This window comes from Oryctolagus cuniculus, chromosome 10 (genome assembly GCF_964237555.1).
Source record: "Oryctolagus cuniculus chromosome 10, mOryCun1.1, whole genome shotgun sequence".
NCBI lineage: Eukaryota > Metazoa > Chordata > Mammalia > Lagomorpha > Leporidae > Oryctolagus > Oryctolagus cuniculus.
This window is the reverse complement of record NC_091441.1, coordinates 97,017,991-97,038,321: the sequence shown is the minus strand read 5'-3', so window position 1 is coordinate 97,038,321 and position 20,331 is coordinate 97,017,991. Positions and strand designations below refer to the sequence as shown.

Genomic DNA, 20,331 nt, shown 5'->3' with positions numbered 1-20,331 from the left:
TCAAGTGAAAAACAAATTTTATTTACAGATGAGGCCACAGGTTACAAAATTAAAACCAAGCAGCAGTTCAGAACCAGCTGTACCAGCTGGCAAAAATAATTCTATCAGCTTTATCAGTCCATTCTTCTGGTCAGTCAGCACTGTAGTAAGAAAACACTTGGTAAGGCAGAAAGAACCATATTTACAGTCTGTCTGGAACAAGCTGACTGCCAGACAGGCCAATATGTTGCCCAACTGAGCCGTCTCTTACCAGTCGCTACAGATATGCACTGAAGCCTAGCAACTGTTAACTTCCCACACGTACATATGGTCTTCGGGGATTTCCTGAGAGATTCTTATAGTTTAAATTTTTTTTACTTTATGTTTGAGATCTCCATATGTCTTCGGATTAAGCTGAATTTGCCTGTTGGATCTGGAACATACCATTTTTCCCAAACATCAGTGTATGAAGCGGTTCTTCCCCACGGCTTAAAGTGTCCATTCCAGTGGAGTAACTTGGCAGCCTTTATAAACTGGGGTGAATATCGTTTTCCAGCACTGGAACCTTAACAATTGAGAGAAAAAGAACCAGGTGATGGCAACAGTCAGACACAAGACAGTGCCACACCAAATTGTAGAAAACTTTAAAAAACAGATATACTCCCATCCCTGAGAATAGTTCTCTAGATACCAGCTCCTTATTGGCTCAGGCTGTTGGTTAATTCTGCTTACCAAGGTGGCGGACATTCCACATAGGGTCGATAGTGGAGTGCTGTTGATAAAACACGATGAGCAGAGGCGGTGTCGTGATGCTGCCAGCCAATGTTCTGCTGTACAGTCCCTCTCTGGGTGGGACAGATAAACATCAGTGCCGTGCTAATTCCTCCCAGGACTGACAGACAGGAGTTCAGGTAAGTGTCTCTTATCTACTTACTCTGCATTGAGTCTCATCCATTTCTCCAGCTGGCTAGTTATGTTTTGTCGCTTCCATTCTGTCATGTTTGCAACAAAAACTCCAGGGTTAAATGAGCAGGTGCTGGCTTTCATGGATAACTTACGAATTCTTTCCTTTTTATAGTCAAGATAGCCAATGTAGTTGTACTGAAAATGCAGATGGGATGAGTATGTTTACTGCTTGATATCCAGTAAGGAAAAAAGCCAGAGTGAGCATCTGGCCCAGTAGTTAACGTGCTGCTAGGATGCACACATTCCATGTTGGGGTGACTGAGTTTGGTTCCTGGCTCCACTCCTGATTCAGCTTCCTACTGATGCACACCCTGGGAGGCAGAAGCCACCCATGTGGGAGACCTGGATGGAATTCCTGGCTCCTGCATCGAACCCTAGACACTGGAGCATCTGGGAATTGAACCAACAGATTGACAATATCTCTGCCTTTCATTTATTTATTTATTTTAATTTTTGACAGGCAGAGTGGACAGTGAGAGAGACAGAGAGAAAGGTCTTCCTTTGCCGTTGGTTCACCCTCCAATGGCTGCCGTGGCCGGCGCACCGCGCTGATCCGATGGCAGGAGCCAGGTGCTTCTCCTGGTCTCCCATGGGGTGCAGGGCCCAAGCACTTGGGCCATCCTCCACTGCACTCCCGGGCCACAGCAGAGAGCTGGCCTGGAAGAGGGACAACTGGGACAGAATCCAGCGCCCCGACCAGGACTAGAACCCGGTGTGCCGGCACCACAAGGCGGAGGATTAGCCTATTGAGCCACGGCGCCCGGCCTCTGCCTTTCAAATAAATTACAAACTTAAAAACAAAGCTGCCTGTTAAACTATGGCTTCTCAGACCACTGTCAAATAAAAGAGGTAGGTGATCCAGAGAAAACACCTGGATTTGGAGATAGGAGACCAGATGTTTGAGAATAAGGTTACCAAGTTCACAAATATCTATAGGAAAGCAGACATGAGTTTTGGTATGGAATAACTGGTGAATGTAAGGTGCAACAATAAAAAGTTTGTGGGGACCAGTGCCAAAGCGCCGGCATCCCATATGGGCGGCTACTCCACTTCCGGTCCAGCTCTCTGCTGTGGCCTGGCAAAGCAGCAGAAAGTGGCCCAAATCTTTGGGCCCCTGCACCCAAGTGGGAGACCTGGAGGAAGGTCCTGGCTCCTGGCCTCAGATCGGCACAGCTCCGGCTGTTGGGGCCAATTGGGGACTGAACCATCAGATGGAAGACTCTAACTATAGCTTTCAAATAAATAAATCTTTAAAAATAAAAGTTACTGTGGATTTGCCACTTCCCATTGAACTGTATTGTAGGGTGTCTCCTAAGTGATGTACCTGATTCCCTGCTCCACGGATGACAACTTTAGCAGACGTTGAATCACAGTCTTCTGAAAATGCAGCTGCATGCCCTGGCTTCAGTGGTGTATTGTAAAGGGCAAGAATATCACCTGAGATACACAAGTATTAAAAATTACCATTTCCATAAGACTAAGACAACCACTACAGCCCACAATCTGGGCAAAGAATAGCATGCATAGTAATAATATTCTTTGGTACCTTGCACAATTACATCATCATCCATATAAATGGCCTTCTTTGCACTGGGAACCAGAATTGGCAAGTAGAACCTTGCAAAGGTTAACTGGAAAAGGAAAGAAGCACCAGCATAGAATATGGCAATGGCTGTGCTCTTATTTACACAGAAACTCGTAGAATGCCCTCAGTGCCCTTGAAAAAGGTAGCCAGTGCTTGCTTTGGCAGCACATACACTAAAATTGGAAAAAGGCAGCCAAAGGACTTCTAAAATATCCCAGGCTTGGCCCCAGGAGACGATTTGCATTGTACCCACAGTTACCTAGGCATTCCTTATATTTCCTAATACTCCCAAGTACAAACTAGGATCCCTGGGACTCACGGGTTTCATGGATTCCCCCTGGCCAGGATCCTCCTTTACTTTCCCTTCCAAGAGTGCAGTGTCGAAATTCACAATTTTGTACCTGATGTTTTTCAAGGAACCACTGTTGAGCCAGGACCTGATGAAGAAAAAGTACCATACAGTTTTACATAATCATGCCTCCAGGCCATAGCCATATCTTTGTGCCTTCCTAATGAGGGCATAAAGTAATACAACAGAAGCCCTGGGGATCAAATCATCTTCAAGCTCTTCTCAGTCAGGGTTCCTTCCTGAACAAGATTCTATGCTAATGCTCTTCCAACACTACAACTAGAAAAAATGAGAACATTCATCTCCACATGGGCCACTCGATTCACCCTCCAAATACACTGGTGAAGAAAATGAGTCAAAATACAGTAGTAAAGGCTAATCTGTTATCTGCAGATTGCTCTGATCCATCCACCTAAGTCTGTAGACACCCAATGTCTAATTCAATGTGTATCTTTCTATTCTGGACAGGTTCTGAGTTTCAGAATCATTAGAAAATCATAGTAACTTCTATAAATATGAACCATGGAGAAAGCCATAAGAACAGAATGTTTTAAAACTTTCACAACTGGTAATCTGTTAGACAAGCTGTTTTTCTTAGAATAAACTAGAATAAACTTTAAGTCTTAATTCATTACCAAAACATAGATGAAGTATCCATCAGATCTATTCATCACAATTAAAACAAGACCATTACTGCGTGATTACTTTGATAGGTGTTTTATGTATTTTTTTTTATTTATTTGACACAATAACTCTAAGTTAGATACTTTCACCCTGCATCCATGTGGGAGACCTGTAAGAAGTTTCTGGCTCTTGGCTTCGGATCAGCTCAACTCCAGCCATTGCAGCCATTTGGGCAGTGAACCAGTGGATGGAAGACCTCTCTGTGTCTCTCTCCCCTCTCTGTAACTCTTTCAAATAAATAAATCTTTTTTAAAAAAAAGTTCATGGTGAAGTAAAATTAAAAGTTACTGTGCCGGGGCTGGTGCTATGGCATAGCAGGCAAAGCTGCAACCTGTAGTTCGAGTCCCTGCTGCTCTACTTCCAATCCAGCTCTCTGCTATGGCCTGGGAAAGAAATGGAAGATAGCCCAAGTCCCTGGGCCCCTGCACTCCCATGGGAAACACAGAAGAAGCTCCTGGCTCCCGGCTTTGGATCGGCACAGCTCCACTGCGGCCAACTGGGGACTGAACCAGTGAATGGAAGATCTCTCTCTCTCTGCTTCATCTTTGTGTAACTTTCAAATAAATAAAAATCTTAAAAAAGAAAAAAAGATACTGTGCCATTTTCCATGAGCATTTTTTTGAGTGGCAAAGAACAAGCTCTCCGGTTGACTTGTCTGCAATGGCTGGAGAAGTCGGGCGGTCCTTCCAGGTCTCTCACATGAGTGGCATGGCCAACCACTTAAGCTATCACTGCTGCCTCCCAGGGTCTGCACTGGCAGGAAGCTGGACTCAGAAACTGAAGCCAGGAATCAAACCCAGGCACTCCAATATGGGGATGTGTGCATCCTACCTAGGTTCTTAACTGCCAGGCCACACACCCACCTCTCCATGAACTTTTTGGAGACCCCCACTTCCAGGTGTGTGCATGTATTTATATGGCACTATACATACACATTTACATGTATAAAAATAGTTCCTGGACTAGTAGCTGGCCTGCTTAAAACCGTACCCTGGAAGCAAAATCAGAGGCAAATAGAGCTCACCGAAGATGATCTGCTGTGTTATTGAGCGTAACAATGTAGAAAATCACATTGGAGCGAGTGTTCTGCTGAATGCTATTTATGGCTGCAATGGCCCCTCCAAGCCTGTCTTCAGATGCAGCAATGACCACGGGAATCTCTTCTCTCTCGTCTCCATCACTTCGGGGAGCATTTGGAACAAAGTCTATGGGTTGAAGTCCCAGAATCCCTGAATCTGAAAAGTATACACACAAAGAAGGCACTGAAAAACAAACACAATCTCATGAGCCTTTTAATTACTTTTTAAAAAAATGATTGGAAGGGCTGGCAATGTGGCACAGCAGGTTAAACTACAGCTGGCAATGCCAGCATCCTAGGGACCTGGATTGGAAGTGGAGCAGCTGAGACTTGAACATGTGCCCATATGGGATGCCTGCACTGCAGGCTTTGGCTTAACCTGCTGCCCCTCAGCGCCGGCCCAGGTAACAGAACCTTTCTAGAATGTATGTACCAGCCCAGGTAACATAAACTTTGCAGAATGTATTGTGATAATTTGTATCAAAAGCCTTAAATAGGTATGTGGCCTTTGACAATCATTCTCCTTGGTGCTTCTCCTAAGGACAAAACCTAAAAAGCAATCAAAATCACAAGCTCTATCTGTGAAAACCTAGAAACTGGGAAAAACCTAGAAATAAATCAGAATTTGAATACAAAAAGTTTCTGGATTGGAACACAAATTTGAATTACAAAAAATGCATTGTACACAATACCTGCTAGTATTGCTCAGTAAACCTTCCCTTAAAAATGTCTATTTTTATTTTCATCTACTTGACAGAGTGATAGAAGGGAGAGATCTTCCATCCACTGGTTCACTGCCCAAATGCCTGGCTGGGCCAGGCCGAAGATGAGAGCCCAGAACTCCATCTAGTTCTTCCACATGGATGGCAGGAGCCCAAGTACTTGAGCCATCTTCTGCTGCCTCCCAAAATGCATTAGCAAGATGCTGCATTGGAAGCTGAGGACTCAGGACTTGAACCAGCACTCCTGTGTGGGATGTGGGCATCTAAGCAGCAGCTTTACATGCTGTGCCACAACATCTGCCCCATGAACCTTTTCCGCCTCTTCTAATATGGTGGGCCCGTCTGTGTCCGGGTTCTGCATATGAATACCCTGAGTGTGCTCAGTTCCAGCGCTGGCTGTTGCAGGTGTTTGGGAAATGAACCAGCAGATGAAAGATATCTCTCTCTCTCTCTGCTTTTCAAAAAACTAAAATGAGTACTTTTTAAAAAATGAGCACATAGAACCTTGTTTCCCTTTTCATTATTCCCCAAACAATAGAGTACAACGACTATTTACACAGAATTTACATTCTATCAAGTAGCCTAGAGTGATGTAAACAGGATATGCGTCTGTTATATGCAAAATTACATAAGTGCCCGGTTGCCCCTCTTCCAGGCCAGCTCTCTGCTGTGGCCCGGGAGTGCAGTGGAGGATGGCCCAAGTCCTTGGGCCCTGCACCCCATGGGAGACCAGGAGAAGCACTTGGCTCCTGCCTTTGGATCAGCGCAATGCGCCGGCCGCAGCGCGCCAGCCGTGGCGGCCATTGGAGGGTGAACCAACGGCAAAAATTACATAAGTGGCTTGAGCATGTGCAGATTTTAGTACCCATGGGAGACCCTGGCACCAATCCCCCTGCAAACCTAGTGCTGACTGCTCATACATTCATTCATTCAACACTGAGTGCCTACTATGTGGGCACTGGAGTTACAGCCACGAGTAAAACAGTCAAATCTCCACCATCATGGAGGCTAAGACAGTAAACTAGTAAACATATATATGTATGTGCCACACGTAATGCATTTCTTATTGTGGGATCACCATCAAAGTCTGAGAGCCACTGTACCAAAAGATGTTTTCCTGTGAAAACAAGTGACTCTGTGTATTAAAAGTTTACATCAAGGGGGCCGGGACTATTCTGCGGTGGAGTACGCTGCCACTGGTGGTGCCAGAATCGCACACCGGAATGCCAGGTTGAGTCCTGGCCACTCTGCTTCTGATCCAGCTTCCTGCAGATGTACCAGGGAAGGCAACAAATGATGGTCCAAATATTGGGACCCCTGCTCCTAGCTGCGGCCTGGTCCAACCCTGAGCATTTCAGTTATTTGGGTACTGAATCAGCAAATGGAAGATCTCTCTCGCTGTCTCTCCCTCCCTCTGTCTCTCTGCCTTTCAAATCAATCAATATTTAAAAAAAAGTTTACATGAAGGATTTCCACTACCATAGGAGCATGCTTAATCACATGGAGAAGCATGTCACATTACAGTTGTATATACAGTGTAACTGCAACTAAATAAAAATATTAAGAAAGCTGCGGCTCACTAGGCTAATCCTCCGCCTAGCGGCGCCGGCACACTGGGTTCTAGTCCCGGTCGGGGCGCCGGATTCTGTCCCGGTTGCCCCTCTTCCAAGCCAGCCCTCTGCTGTGGCCAGGGAGTGCAGTGGAGGATGGCCCAAGTGCTTGGGCCCTGCACCCACATGGGAGACCAGGAAAAAGCACCTGGCTCCTGGCTCCTGGCATCGCAGCACGCCGGCCGCGGCGGCCATTGGAGGGTGAACCAACGGCAAAGGAAGACCTTTCTCTCTGTCTCTCTCTCTCACTGTCCACTCTGCCTGTCAAAAATAAATAAATAAATAAAAAAATATTAAGAAAGAAGATGGGAAGGCACTAAAGCAAACTTATTTAATAACCATTATGTCTAAACAATGAAAATATTCATTTAACTAATACTTATTGAACATCTATGTATCAGCCATCAGCCACAGGCATGGGAGACAAAACAGTGAATAAACTGTCCTCCTGCAGTCTCAATACTATTTTCATTTTTATAAGATTTCTCAGCAGCATGTATTACTTTATAAACATTATATATATATATGTACACACACACACATACACACACACACACATGCATGTTGTTAATAACATGCTACCACAGAATTCAATTAAACGGAAAAGCTAATTAGTCTTTCCCTGTTTTGGTCAACTACAGTAGGTGACAATCCAAATGATTTTTAAAAAGATTTATTGATTTGAAAGGCAGAGCTATAGAGAGGGAGAGAGCTCCATTTCCTGGTTCATTCCCTAAATGGCCACAATGGCCAGGGTAGAACCAGGCCACAGCCAAGAACCAGGACCTCCACCTGGTCTTCCACGTATTTGGGCCATCTTCTACTGCCTTCTAAGGCACATTAACGGGCAATTGGACAGGAAGCAAAGCAGTGAGGACTGGAACAGGCACTCCCATCTGGTATGGGATGCAGGTGTTGCAAACAGCACCTTAACCCATGGTGCCACAGAGCCTACCCCAATCCAAAATGATTTTTGACAAACACCCTGAAGCTTCAAACATCCCTTAAAACTAGACAGAGCACTTTTTTTTTCTTCTTTTTTTTTAATTTTTTTTTTTTTATTTTTTGACAGGCAGAGTGGACAGTGAGAGAGAGAGACAGAGAGAAAGGTCTTCCTTTGCCGTTGGTTCACCCTCCAATGGCCGCCGCGGCCAGCACGTTGTGGCCAGCGCACCGCGCTGATCCAATGGCAGGAGCCAGGTGTTTCTCCTGGTCTCCCATGGGGTGCAGGGCCCAAGCGCTGGGCCATCCTCCACTGCACTCCCGGGCCACAGCAGAGAGCTGGCCTGGAAGAGGGGCAACCGGGACAGAATCCGGCGCCCCGACCGGGACTAGAACCCGGTGTGCTGGCGCCGCAAGGCGGATTAGCCTAGTGAGCCATGGCGCCGGCCTAGACAGAGCACTTTTAAACAACTAACTTAAGATAAAATGTGCAATGTGATTATGCAGTAAAGCAAATTTTTTAATCAGCTGACAAGCCTTTACGATTTTGTTTTACTACTACAGTGGCACTGATAAGTTGCACAGTTAAAATAACCAGGCTGAACAGGCATCAAGCACCAGGGATGCTGTCTGGTCCCAGCTTCGGAAGCCCTGCCTTGATGAATGCGAGCAGATGGCGCCCACAGAGGCTCCAAGACCTGAGCTGGTGATAAGGAACGCGCTGTCAGATCAAACCCTGGCAGCTGACTGCCACACAGGGAGAAGAAAAGCAGGAGGCCTGCAGGGGCACAGTGAGTACCACCGGCCTCCTCCCAGAGCCTTGCAGCTTTTCAAAGGCTAAGACAACAAGCAAGCTTTCTATTCCTTCAACATTGTCATGTGACTTAGGACAAGGGAACTCAACTCACTCCAAGGCACCAGTAAGGATTCCCATACCTGAAACCTCATTCCTTAGCAAACTGTTCAGGCTGAGGAAGTTATGGTGCAGCACCAGTAAGAAGAGGACAATAGCCAGGACCAAGATGACGATGTTGACTGAAACAGATGGGGAAATCTGCATTACATATCTTTGCCTTTGACCTCGCAGGACAACAACGTGACTCGTAGAGACAGCATACCTTTACGGATTGTCATCTTTTTCCTCTGTCTTACATAAATATTTGTTATCAACCCTACAAAACAAAAACAAGCCCCAGAGTCAGTCAATGTATGAGAACAGCCATTGAAATGCCTAAACACGTAGAAACAAGAGGTATATGGGCTATTCCGCCAGAAACCCATTTTGAATTAGCAGTTTTCAAGAACCCAATTTGGGACTGAAAAGTTGTATAGTCATACTGAAATACTTCCAAATAACTAGGGAGAAATACATAGCCTTAGGCTTCTATATTATATGCCACTAAATGAAAAGCAAAATAAATAAATAAATAAATAAATGCACCAAGAGGCACATGTGGAGTACCACTACCACAGAAACACTTCAGAATGATTTTCTGCTTTAACTTCCTAAATTAGACGTGGACTCAACTGCCTATGACAAAGCAACCTGAGATCTTAGCTTCATCCGTGGCACAAAATTCCCTGCCTGGAGTTATATCCTGGTCACCTTTAACCTGAGCATCCTCAGAATAAATAGCACTTGCAAATTCACCCAACAAAACAACGAAATAATACACAAAATCCCATCTTATTACCAAAAGTGCTATTCTCCTGAGGCCAGCACTGTGGCATAGTGGATTAAGACACCGCCTGCAGTGCCAGAATCCCATATGGACGCCAGTTCAAGTCCCAGCGGGTCCACTTCTGATCCAGCTCTCCGCTATGGCCTCAGAAAGCAGTATTAGATGGCCCAAGTGCTCAGGCCCCTGCAACCACATGAGAGATCTGGAAGAAACTCCTGGCTCCTGGTTTCAGATGGGGCACAGCTCCAGCCATTGCAGCCAACTGGGGATTGAACCAATGGATGGAAGACCTCTCTCTTTCTCTGCCTCTCCTTCTCTCCCTGTGTAACTCTTTCAAATAAATGAATAAATCTTTTTTTAAAAAAAGTGCTATTCTCAAAATTTTAAATCAGCTAAAAAAAGAGCTTCTTCCCAAGGCTTCATCTCTGATGGTTAATTATACATTTCCTAAGAAAGAGGCGTCTAATACTTTCACTCTGGTCTCATCTGACACCTTCACTTTTTTTTTTTTTAATTTATATTTATTTGAGAAGTAGAGTTACAGTTATTTGAGAGGGAGAGACAGAGAGAGAGTTCTTCCATCCACTGGGTCACTCCCCAAATGGCTACAATGTCCGGAGCTGGACACATCTGAAGCCAGGAGCCAGGAGCTTCTTCCAGGTCTCCCACATGGGTGCAGGGGCCCAAGGAGTTGGGCCATCTTCTACTCCTTTCCCAGGCCATAGCAGAGAGCTGGATTGGAAGGAGCATCTGGGACTCGAACCAGCACCCATATGGGATTAACCTACTGTGCCAGTCCATCTTTGCTTTTCAAAACAAATAATTCATTAGAAAAAAGAATGGAGGTGAAGGTAGTTACTAAACAATAATATTTCTACAACAATCTCTGGGTAATATTTTCTTAAAGATAGATTACACAACCAAAACATTGTGATTTCACATCTGAGACTGTTAAACCTTTTTTACTTTATCTCCATCCATGGTAGTACTTAATGTTTACAAAAACAACAAAAAAATTTACATAAGGCTTTTAATATCACAAAGCACTTCCATTCTTAAAGACAGATCAATCTATCTATCTATCTATATTTATTTACTTGAAAGGCAAAGTTAGAGAGAGAGAGCTATCTTCCATCCGCTGATTCATTCCCCAAATGGCCACAATAGCTGGGACTGGGCCAGATGAAGCTAGGACACTGGCACTCCATCTGAATCTCCTGTGAGTGGTCGGGACCCAAACACTTGGGCCATCTTCTGTTGCTTTCCCAGGCATGTTAGCAGGGAGCTAGACAGGAAATGGAACAGCTAGCAGGGAGCTAGATGGGAAATGAGACAAGGACCAGCGCTCATATGGGATGCCAGCAATGCAGGCGGTCGCTTAACCTCGGCTAAATGGGGTGCCTACCAGGCACTTGATTTCTCAAGGTTTTTGACAGAGAATATATTGAGCTGTTTATAAAATAAGCAGTCAGAGGCCAGATTACAAATATTGGGGAAATAATTCATACTCCCAAAGAACAATCCAGGACACACACACATTTTTTTCTCAAAGCACTATGTACCAATGAACTTCTTCTCTAGAGAATCCACACCCTATTTACCCTGAGCCATACACCTCTATCACATGGCAGGCAGAGTGCTACCTATAGAAGCTGCCAGACTGGGAACTGCTCAAAGTGTAACATCTGTCTGCTCTAAGCCACCTTCCAAGACGAAAGAAATAATCTCAACAAAAAAAAATCCCAGGTAGTAAATGAGGGACAACACTAGCTCATCAACTTCCAGTAATAGTTACTTAAAAATACTAAGACCAGGGCCAGGCGCTGTGGCTTAGCAGGTAATGCCACTGCCTGAAGTGCTGGCATCTCATATGGCCGCCAGTTCAAGTCCCAGCTGCTCCACTTCCAATCCAGCTCTCTGCTCTGGCCTGGAAAAGCAGTGGAAGATGGCCAAGTCCTTAGGCCCCTGCACCGGCATGGGAGACTCGGAAGAAGCTCCTGGCTTCAGATCGGCCCAGCTCCAGCCGTTGTAGCCATCTAGGGAAAGAGCTGGCGGATGGAAGATCTCTCTCTCTCTCTGCCTCTGCTTCTCTCTTTTTTTTTTTTTTTTTTTTTTTTTTTTTTTGACAGGCAGAGTGGACAGTGAGAGAGAGAGACAGAGAGAGGAAGGTCTTCCTTTTGCCGTTGGTTCACCCTCCAATGGCCGCCGCTGCAGCCGGCGCACCGTGCTGATCCGATGGCAGGAGCCAGGAGCCAGGTGCTTTTCCTGGTCTCCCATGGGGTGCAGGGCCCAAGCACCTGGGCCATCCTCCACTGCACTCCCTGGCCATAGCAGAGAGCTGGCCTGGAAGAGGGGCAACCGGGACAGAATCCGGCGCCCCGACCGGGACTAGAACCCGGTGTGCCGGCGCCGCAAGGTGGAGGATTAGCCTATTGAGCCACGGCGCCGGCTTCTGCTTCTCTTTAAGTCTGCCTTTCAAATAAATAAATAAATCTTAAAAAAAAAAAAAAAAAGTAGTAAGACCAAAGAAACACTCTCACTAGAAAAAAATCCCAGCTGGTTAATGAGAGACAATGTTTTAGCTCATCAACTTCCAGTCCAGTTACTTAAAAGTAGTATGTGGGGGCCGGTGTCATGGCATGAGGTGGGTGAAGCCACCAGCTGCGAAGTACAAGCATCCCATATGAGGGATGGTTTGATTCCCGGCTGCTCCACTTCCAATCCAGCTCCCCACTAATGCACCTGGGAAAGCACCAGAAGGTGGCCCAAGTGCTTGAGACCCTACACCCCCACAGGAGACTCGGATGAATCTGGCTCCTGGCTCTGGCCTGGCACAGCCCTAGCGGTTGTGGTCATTTGGGGAGTGAACCAGAGGATGGAAGATCTCTCTCTCTCTCTCTCTCTCTCTGTCCCTTTCTCTCTCTCTCTCTCTGTAACTCCACCTTTCAAATAAATAAATATTTTTAAGAAAAAGTAGTACATGAATGGAGCAACAAATGTGTCTGTGTTACCCAACCTAGCTGGACACAAGAAAAACACATTTCTAGCAAGCGTGTGATGTGCTTGAGTAAACCAGCATGGCAGAAACCACTTGTTCCAAAAGGCTTCCCCAGCTGCCTACATGCAAAATGCCATGAGGGCGGGGCATGTTGGATCCACATTTCCTTTCCTGGTGCCATTCCTGCCAATGGAACTTCCCTGATCTGTTTAAAGGGGATTCTCCAAACCAAACTGCCCTGTAAGGCAATTAGTGTAGTAGCTATCCCTCTCCAAGATTACAAAGCTGCATACAACTTGTCTGGCGATTTTCAATTTATTCACTATGAAAGTTAATATTTTTTGTTTAGAGATTAGAAACCTTTATATTCCCTGAACACTCTATCACTCACAAACACACACACACACACACACACAGAGGCCCAGGGCAAGTATACCTAGAAACACTAAAGAAACCTCAGGGAAAAGAGAACCCTCCCCGCTTTTTTTTTTTTTTTCAAATTGCTAGCTCCGTGCATTTTAAACCCACATTCTCAGCAGTGTGCCCGTGGAGCAAGCGCCTCCACGAAAGGCCATGCAGGAGTGCCCTGGTGCTAGCCCATCGTCCGTTCTCCATATTTCCCGGCTGTACCATCTTCAGCCTCTTCGGTCCTCTGCTGGGTCACACCCTCCAGCACACCACCGTGCTCCGGTACCTTCCCGTTCATTGTTGAAAAGCCAAAAAGACGCTCCTCTCACCTGGGTCAACCCACCCGCAAACACGCAGCTCTGCCCCTGTCACTCTAACAGCTGGAGAGGACAGCGGTTAGCTTCACCTCCTCCTCCAGTCTCTTGTTCCTCTACTCAAAGGGCTCTTGGGCGGAGGTCCCCAAAGACCTTGTCTATCAAGGTACTTCACTACTCCCCTTCCTCAGTTATGAAATCACCGTATTTACTTACGACCAACACGTAAGCTCCATGGAAACAGGGACCCTAAGGAAAATGTCTACTGACATATCCCTGAATCCCACCTAAAACTGGCGAATGGGAAGGGAATGCAATCTCTGGAAATAATTACGAAAACAAATTCCGACATACGGAAAAACGTGGATTCCAATGAAGCTCTCTCCCAAATGAACCTAACAGGCAATTTCGTTTTCCCTTAGCTTTTTAGTTCAAATACCATAAAATCCTACAGCAACTCGTGTCCTATGCAGTGCATCTGAAGACACAGAGGAATGCGACTGTTAATACCCACAACAAACGCCTGCCCAAACACACCAAAGAGACACCCAACGCGGGAAGCGGCCGGGATAAACTTCTTCCCCACCCCTGCATCTGCCCTCTGCAGACCGGGGCTCCTCCTGAGGTCTGTCGAAGCCGTCTGCATCTTAGTTTGTCTCTGCCACGAAGAAGGGCGCAAAGACACAAGGGTGGGGAGCACCCTCCCCGCGCCCCCAGGCCGGCCGGCTGGCTCCTACCTCCCCCACCCACCCCGAGGCTGCACCGCCCCCTGAGCGCCTCCCTACCGCACGGCTATTCCAGCCGTCCTACACTTGTGGGGTGATGTGGCTGTCTCCCTTGACACTCTCGGAGCTTCGGGGCCTAGTCTTGGCCACGGCCTGGCACAAACAAGGTGCACGAATGCGAGCAGCAGCCATACCCCCCGCCCTGACGCCCGACGTGCCTAGAATCCCAGTGTGTGGGGACAATGCTGCAGACACACCACAGGGCTTCGGTCCCGAACGTGCAGACCCCACCTAGCTCACGATCAGGGGAGGGTCAAACCTTCTCACACATCCACCAGCCTCGAACGAGGGGGCTGAGGGAACCCTTGCCTTGGTCTCTAGCGGGAAGGCCCTAGGTTGCCAGTGAAGCCGGCACTGCTGTATATTGGGAGGATGGGAGCGCTCTCCACGCAGGTGAGGGGACCAGGGTCTCCAATCTAAGGGGATTCTTCTTCTGTAAGGGAAAGGGTATGGGTACTGACTTCTAAATTCTAAGGCTCAGTAGGGTCGCCTGAGGCTTAGAAATGATCAAGGTGGCGCGACGCTCCGAGGACGCCGCCAGGCCCCGATACACCCCGGGCTAGGGATCCGACGCGCAGTTCCCCTCAGCAGCCCGCCGCGACTCGCCTTACCTGCAGCGGGTGAAGAAGCAGGAGGAGGAGGAGGAGGAGGCGGCGCCACCGCCGCCCGCGCTCCGGCCCGCCCCGCCAGCTCAGCGCCCGCGCCGCAGGCCCCGGAGCCTGGCCCGCCGCCGGGCCGCCCGCGTCCCCCGCACTCCGGCCGGAGGCCGCCCTCCCGCTGGCTCCGCGACTGCCGCGGAGCCCCACAACGCCCCAGCCCGCCCGCCGTTCCGGGCGCAAAAGCTTTGCGCGGAGCAGGCGCCGCGGGGCAGCCCCGCCGCCGGGGTCCTCGCTGAGAAGGCTGTCGCCATGGAGACGGGGCCCGCGCCGGCGGCCGTTGTGCCACGGAGGCGCTGTCCGGGACAGTTTGCCTGACCGGGGCCGGGGCTCCCGGTACCTAACAGCCCTGACGGCGAACCCTTCTCGGGCTCGCGATGCCTCGACCCGGCCTCCGCCTCAGTCCTGGCGGGGGCTGCGCCGCGGCACAGCCAACTTTGAGAACACACGTCGCCTAGCGATGGCGCGGGGCGGGGCCACGGGCTGTGCCGGCCCGTCGGAGACATCCGCTTCCGGGGCCGCGGCCATCGCGCTCCCCGGCTTGGTAGGCGCTGCGGGCTATGCGCGGCGTCCTGCTCTGGTCCCTGAGTGTTGGCTGCCCTCGCTCTGCCGTCCGCCTTCTGGAGCAGTCATGCTGGAACATCTGAGCTCGCTGCCCACGCAGATGGTGAGAGCGCGGCCGGGGCTGCCCGCTCTCGAGCCTGGCCGTTTGGAAACCCTTGACAGGCTGCGACCCGGGCTGCGCGGCTCCTGGCCCGGATGGTTACTGTCCACCCTCTCCCCCGACTTGGGCCGCCTGGGTTCCCCCTCTCTCCCCGCGCGAGAATCTCCGCCCGTGCTCCGTTTAGGATGCTTGGTCTCTTTCCCGCCCACCCCGGAATCCCAGAGTTTAATTCCTTGCCAGGCCTTATGGGGGGTGGGGGAGCCCTGGTACTGTGTCGCTTGCACCAAAGCTGTGGGGCGAGGGCGGGAACTGTCCCTCCTCCGCCGTGGGACCCATTCCATGTGTGCTCTCCACCGCCTAGGATTACAAGGGCCAGAAGCTGGCTGAACAGATGTTTCAAGGAATTATTCTGTTTTCTGCAGTAAGTACTGGTTCTGCATTTAATCTTTATTTCTTTGCCCCTAGCTCGACTGCATTTTTTTTCTTTAATCATCCACTCCCAACCTTGACTGTGTTTTAATGTACTTTGGCTCTAGATAGTTGGATTTATCTACGGGTACGTGGCTGAACAGTTCGGGTGGACTGTGTACATAGTAATGGCTGGATTTGCTTTTTCGTGTTTGGTAAGAAATTTGTGGTTTTCTGAGTTGGGTTGGTTTGGTTGGACCTAGTACTAAGAGCCAGTCGTCATCGTTTCTCCAAAAAGCAGAACGCCAAGAGCATCAGGAGGCGTGAAGTGCAGGAGAGGCCACAGCTGTCCTGTGACAGCTACTCCAAGCCTGGGCCAGCGCTAGCAAGGACTTCCGGGTGTGCACTTCACCCCTCACCTTGCTGGATGTGTAAACACTGAGGCCAGTCCCTGTCGTACTCTATCTTTCCTGGGCAGTAACACAGAGCGTCTGTGGGAATATAAAGCATTTGTTTCTTGCTATTATATTTATAAATATAATTTATAATCTGTTAGCATGGGAGTTATTTAGGAACCAGGTTTTATACATGACTCATGGCGTTGTAACAGATTCTCTCTCTTCTGGCCCAGCTGACACTTCCTCCATGGCCAATCTATCGCCGGCATCCCCTCAAGTGGTTACCTGTTCAAGATTCATGCACAGAAGACAAGAAGCCAGGAGATAGAAAAATTAAGAGGCATGCTAAAAATAACTGACTGGGTTTTCGTGATTCAGCACCTGCTTTTATTTCCTGAGATGAGCTATACTGCTTTTCATACCCAAAACATGAGCCAAAACCATCTAAGCTCTCACAGCACCACCGTGTCTAGACTTAATTCTCTTTACATTTCTAACCCAGTTGAAGTTTGATTTATAAATATTTTAGACCTTTTCATAATCTTGCTGTGAAGTAAAAAACAAAACCCAAGTATGGAAAAAGTTTCAGGTGTACATAATAATAAATGCCTCATGATAGTACATTTTGTCAGTTTTATAATTCATTGAGTCATTAAGTCATTTTAATGTTTCCAGTTAAAACTTACAGTGCAAGTCGGTGTCTGACAGGTCTGCTGTCGGTTGTTCTACAAGCAGGACCTCATGAAAGCTGGTCAGAAGTTCATGGCTTTGGGGCTGGCACTGCGCGGTGGGTTACACCACTGCATCCTGTGTGGGTGCTGATTCGAGTCACAGCTGCTACACTTACCATGCAGCTTCCTGCTAATGTGCCTGGGAAAGTGGTGGAAGATGGCTCAAGTCCTGGGCCCCTGCCATCCACAAGGGAGACCTGGAGGACACTCCTAGCTTCAGCCTGGCCCAGCCGCAGTCATTGTGGCCATTTGAGGAGTGAACCAGCAGATAGATGTCCCTCTCACCTCTCTCTCTTTGCCTTTCAAATAAATAAATATTAAAGAAAACAAAAGTTCATGATTCTACAGCTGCAAGTTTCTATAATAATCTTATTTTTATTTATTTATTTTTTTTTGAGTGGACAGTGAGAGAGAGAGACAGAGAGAAAGGTCTTCCTTTACCATTGGCCACCCCCAATGGCCGCTGCAGTCGGCACACTGCGCCAATCCAAAGCCGGGAGCCAGGCACCTCTCCCGGTCTCCCACGCGGGTGCAGGACCCAAGCACTTGGGCCATTCTCCACTGCACTCCCAGGCCACAGCAGAGAGCTGGACCGGAAGAGGGGCAACCAGGACAGAATCCGGCGCCCCGACTGGGACCAGAACCCGGTGTGCCGGCACCGCAAGGCGGAGGACCAGCCCACCGAGTCGCGGCGCTGGCCTATAATATTCTTAATGGAAAGAACCTATGAAAAATTTTACTTAATGTGGATTTGTGGTAAAGTATTATTTTAGTACCAGTGAAATAAGGACTGTTGTTATTAAGCAGAAAACATTTAATCTGCTTGAGGTCAATCCTAGTGAAAGCCCAGAAAGCCATAAATTCCTTTTGTTTCAGAAACCTGAAGAGAAAAATGAGCTCCAAGGTGCTGTTACCTGGTGGGAAAGGGAGAATTACTATAGGTAATGCTATATATCTCAATACCATCACATGAGATTTCCAGATTGGAGTTTAAGGAAAAACAACCTTAACAGAAAAACTCAGGAAAGTTTTTTTTTTTTTTTTTAATTTGTTCACTTATTTGAAAGAGAGACCTTAACATCTGCTGGTTCACTCCCCAAATGGCCAGAGCTGTACCAATCCAAAGCTAGGAGCTTCTTCTGGGTCTCCCATGTGGGTGCAGGGGCCCAAGCACCTGGGCGATCCTTTGCTGCTTTCCCAAGCACATTAGCAGAGAGCTGGATTGGAAGTGGAGCAGCCAGGACTCGAACCAGCATCCATATGGGATGCCAAGAACTGGCCCAACTCAGGAAAGATTTTAAAAAGAAGGTTGGAAAAAAGGCAGAAATAAGGCCAAGCATATCAGAAAGTATAATAAATGTGATTGTTAGTTATGTGTTGGGTTGAAAACTGAGTTACCTCATGTTCTGAAAGTGACATCAGAAGACTGAAGACAGGAGAAAGGCTTTATTAATAAGCAGATAGAAGCAAAAAGAGTAACAGTGAAAAAGTGGAATGTTTCATGTCAGGAAGCATTAGATAGGGCAGAGGCATTTCGTAGCCACTAGGATGCCACTGTTGGGATTCCTATGCACTGACTAAGTACAGTATAAAGCAGACTGTTCAGTCTACAAGAACTGAGCACAGGGGCCGGTGGTATGGTGCAGCAGGTTAAGTCGGTTGCCTGTGATACCAGCATCCCATATGAGAGCCAGTTTGAGTCTTGGCTGCTCCATTTCCAATCCAGTTTCCTGTTAATGCACCTGGAAAAGCAACAGAAGATAGCCCCTGCCACCTCTATGGGAGACCTTGTTAGAATTCCTGTTAGAATTCCTGACTCCTGACTTTGGCCTATCCTTGGCCTTTGCCACTGTTGGGGGAGTGAAACAGGTTTCTCCCCCTGCCCTCTGTGTAAGTTTGCTTTTCAAAAATAAATAAATAAATAAATCTTTAAGTAGTACTACACCTTTCAGAATCTGGCAGATCAAATAAGCAATAGAGAGGAAAACTGTTGAGCTCGTTCCTTGTGCTGGAAACATCTTCCGTCAGCCGGGACTTGCTCCCTCCTTTCATTCAGGCTTCTACCCACTTGTCACTACAGAGGAGTGCTGCGCCCCATCGTTCTGCATCTACTTAGCCTGCTGTTTTTCATGGCAGTGAATACACCTAACAGGTGTTTCTCACTGGAACATGAGCTCCATGGGAACAGGGCCCTTGTTTAACTCACTGCTGTGTATCCTGTACCTGTAAGAGTAACTGGCACATTATAACTGCTGAATATTTATTTAATGAACAATAGGAGACTGGGCTATCCAATATGGTGCCAATAATCAAATGTGTGTATTTAAAAATTAAGTTCTTAAGTCAGACTAGCTGTGATTCAAAGGCTAGTCATATATGACTAGTGACTACCATTCTGGACACTTCAAATAACATTTCCATCACAAAACTCTGTTTATCACATCTTACATGTAAACTCTGAAGAACATTTAATAGAGAAGTGATTTTCCATACACAGAATTCAGATTTACTGAATGCTCATGATGCCACTGCAATTGTGACTCGTGTACTAGCAACAGGGGAAGAGTACTCCCAAGAAGAGGTTGTGCAGGTCACACAGCAGCAACCTGCAGTGCAGCTGTAACAAGGAACTTTCTAAGCCCATGACAGTCCAGAAGCATTCCTTTAAAAAATCAGAATTACTGACATTAGAAAAAAATGAATGTTAAAGACTGTCATACAAAGTCAGTGAAACAGGATCAAAGGTAGATTTACAACTAACAAAGAAAATGAAAAATGGATTAAGCATTCAAGGAAAAAGAACCACATAATAACCAAAAGACTGGGCTGGAAACAATGTTTAAAAAAATAAAAATATGCTACTTGAGGGTAAGAAATTATGAGGAGATTCTTTTATAGTATGTACCACTACAGAGCAATACGTTAGAAAACTTCAGTAAAACTGATGACTGTCCAGAGGCATGCCCTCCAGCTCAGGAAAACCAACAGTTTGCCAAGGTTTTGCTCTGACCTGGGCAATGGAACTAGATTACAAGGTCTAGTTCTAGAAAAGCCCTTCAAAGATAAAATAAGAGGCCTTGGGCTATGAGCACTGTAAGGACAGGCAGTATTTTGTCTTATTAACCACTGCATCCCCAGCTCCTGGCTTGTACTGTGGCACACAGGAACAACTAAAACTTTTAGAGACCGTAATTTTCAAAGAAAGTAAAACATGAATTCTAAAAACAATTCTGGAGGCCAGCACTGTGGTATAGTAGGCTAAGCCTCCACCTGTGGCGCTGGCATCCAGTATGGGCGCCAGTTTGTGTCCCAGCTGCTCTTCCAATCTAGCTCGCTGCTATGACATGGGAAAGCAGTAGAAAATGACCCAAG

At 47.3% G+C, this 20,331-nt stretch overlaps 3 protein-coding genes across 9 annotated transcripts in view; 1 reads left to right on the top strand and 2 right to left on the bottom strand.

Annotated features, from left to right (window-relative positions):
• GLT8D1 (glycosyltransferase 8 domain containing 1) lies at window positions 1–14,985 on the bottom strand. 6 transcript variants are annotated; one of them, XM_051851582.2, is made up of 11 exons: window positions 14,714–14,827; window positions 13,672–13,795; window positions 9,034–9,087; window positions 8,852–8,950; window positions 4,588–4,798; window positions 2,850–2,967; window positions 2,492–2,576; window positions 2,270–2,382; window positions 914–1,080; window positions 712–824; window positions 1–544 (listed from the first exon to the last, which is right to left on the bottom strand). In XM_051851582.2, the coding sequence occupies exons 3-11, from the start codon at window positions 9,047–9,049 to the stop codon at window positions 354–356; spliced, it is 1,113 nt and encodes a 370-aa protein (XP_051707542.1). In that variant the 5' UTR covers window positions 9,050–9,087; window positions 13,672–13,795; window positions 14,714–14,827; the 3' UTR covers window positions 1–353. The 6 variants fall into 6 exon arrangements, with proteins under 6 accessions (XP_051707542.1, XP_069906845.1, XP_069906844.1 ...); XM_070050744.1 differs by having other exon boundaries at window positions 13,124–13,795; window positions 14,564–14,720; XM_070050743.1 differs by having other exon boundaries at window positions 14,564–14,720.
• A 16-nt stretch (window positions 14,986–15,001) lies between these two features.
• Window positions 15,002–16,849, top strand: SPCS1 (signal peptidase complex subunit 1). Of its 2 annotated transcripts, XM_008260789.4 has the most exons (5): window positions 15,018–15,425; window positions 15,784–15,843; window positions 15,959–16,045; window positions 16,132–16,229; window positions 16,462–16,849. In XM_008260789.4, exons 1-5 carry the CDS (start codon window positions 15,219–15,221, stop codon window positions 16,463–16,465), a joined length of 456 nt encoding a protein of 151 aa, XP_008259011.1. In that variant the 5' UTR covers window positions 15,018–15,218; the 3' UTR covers window positions 16,466–16,849. The 2 variants fall into 2 exon arrangements, with proteins under 2 accessions (XP_002713295.1, XP_008259011.1); XM_002713249.5 differs by lacking the exon at window positions 16,132–16,229 and having other exon boundaries at window positions 15,002–15,425.
• A 2,561-nt stretch (window positions 16,850–19,410) lies between these two features.
• NEK4 (NIMA related kinase 4) overlaps window positions 19,411–20,331 on the bottom strand; it is a 46,513-nt gene continuing 45,592 nt past the window's right edge. Inside the window, exon 15 of the mRNA XM_008260795.4 lies at window positions 19,411–19,621. Coding sequence (XP_008259017.1) covers window positions 19,508–19,621 — 114 coding nt within the window. The 3' untranslated portion in view covers window positions 19,411–19,507. The remainder of the gene's footprint in view (window positions 19,622–20,331) is intronic.

Excerpts from the sequence above, each read along its gene's own strand:
- GLT8D1 (XM_008260790.4), bottom strand. Across the intron at positions 825-913 it reads TGGATGAGACTCAATGCAGA|AGAGGGACTGTACAGCAGAA; the intron begins GTAAGTAGATAA and ends TGTCCCACCCAG. Across the intron at positions 545-711 it reads GTGGAATGTCCGCCACCTTG|GTTCCAGTGCTGGAAAACGA; the intron begins GTAAGCAGAATT and ends TCAATTGTTAAG.
- SPCS1 (XM_002713249.5), top strand. The coding sequence starts at position 15,219 with ATGGCGCGGGGCGGGGCCACGGGCTGTGCCGGCCCGTCGGAGACATCC. Across the intron at positions 15,844-15,958 it reads GAATTATTCTGTTTTCTGCA|ATAGTTGGATTTATCTACGG; the intron begins GTAAGTACTGGT and ends CTTTGGCTCTAG. Across the intron at positions 16,046-16,461 it reads GATTTGCTTTTTCGTGTTTG|CTGACACTTCCTCCATGGCC; the intron begins GTAAGAAATTTG and ends CTTCTGGCCCAG.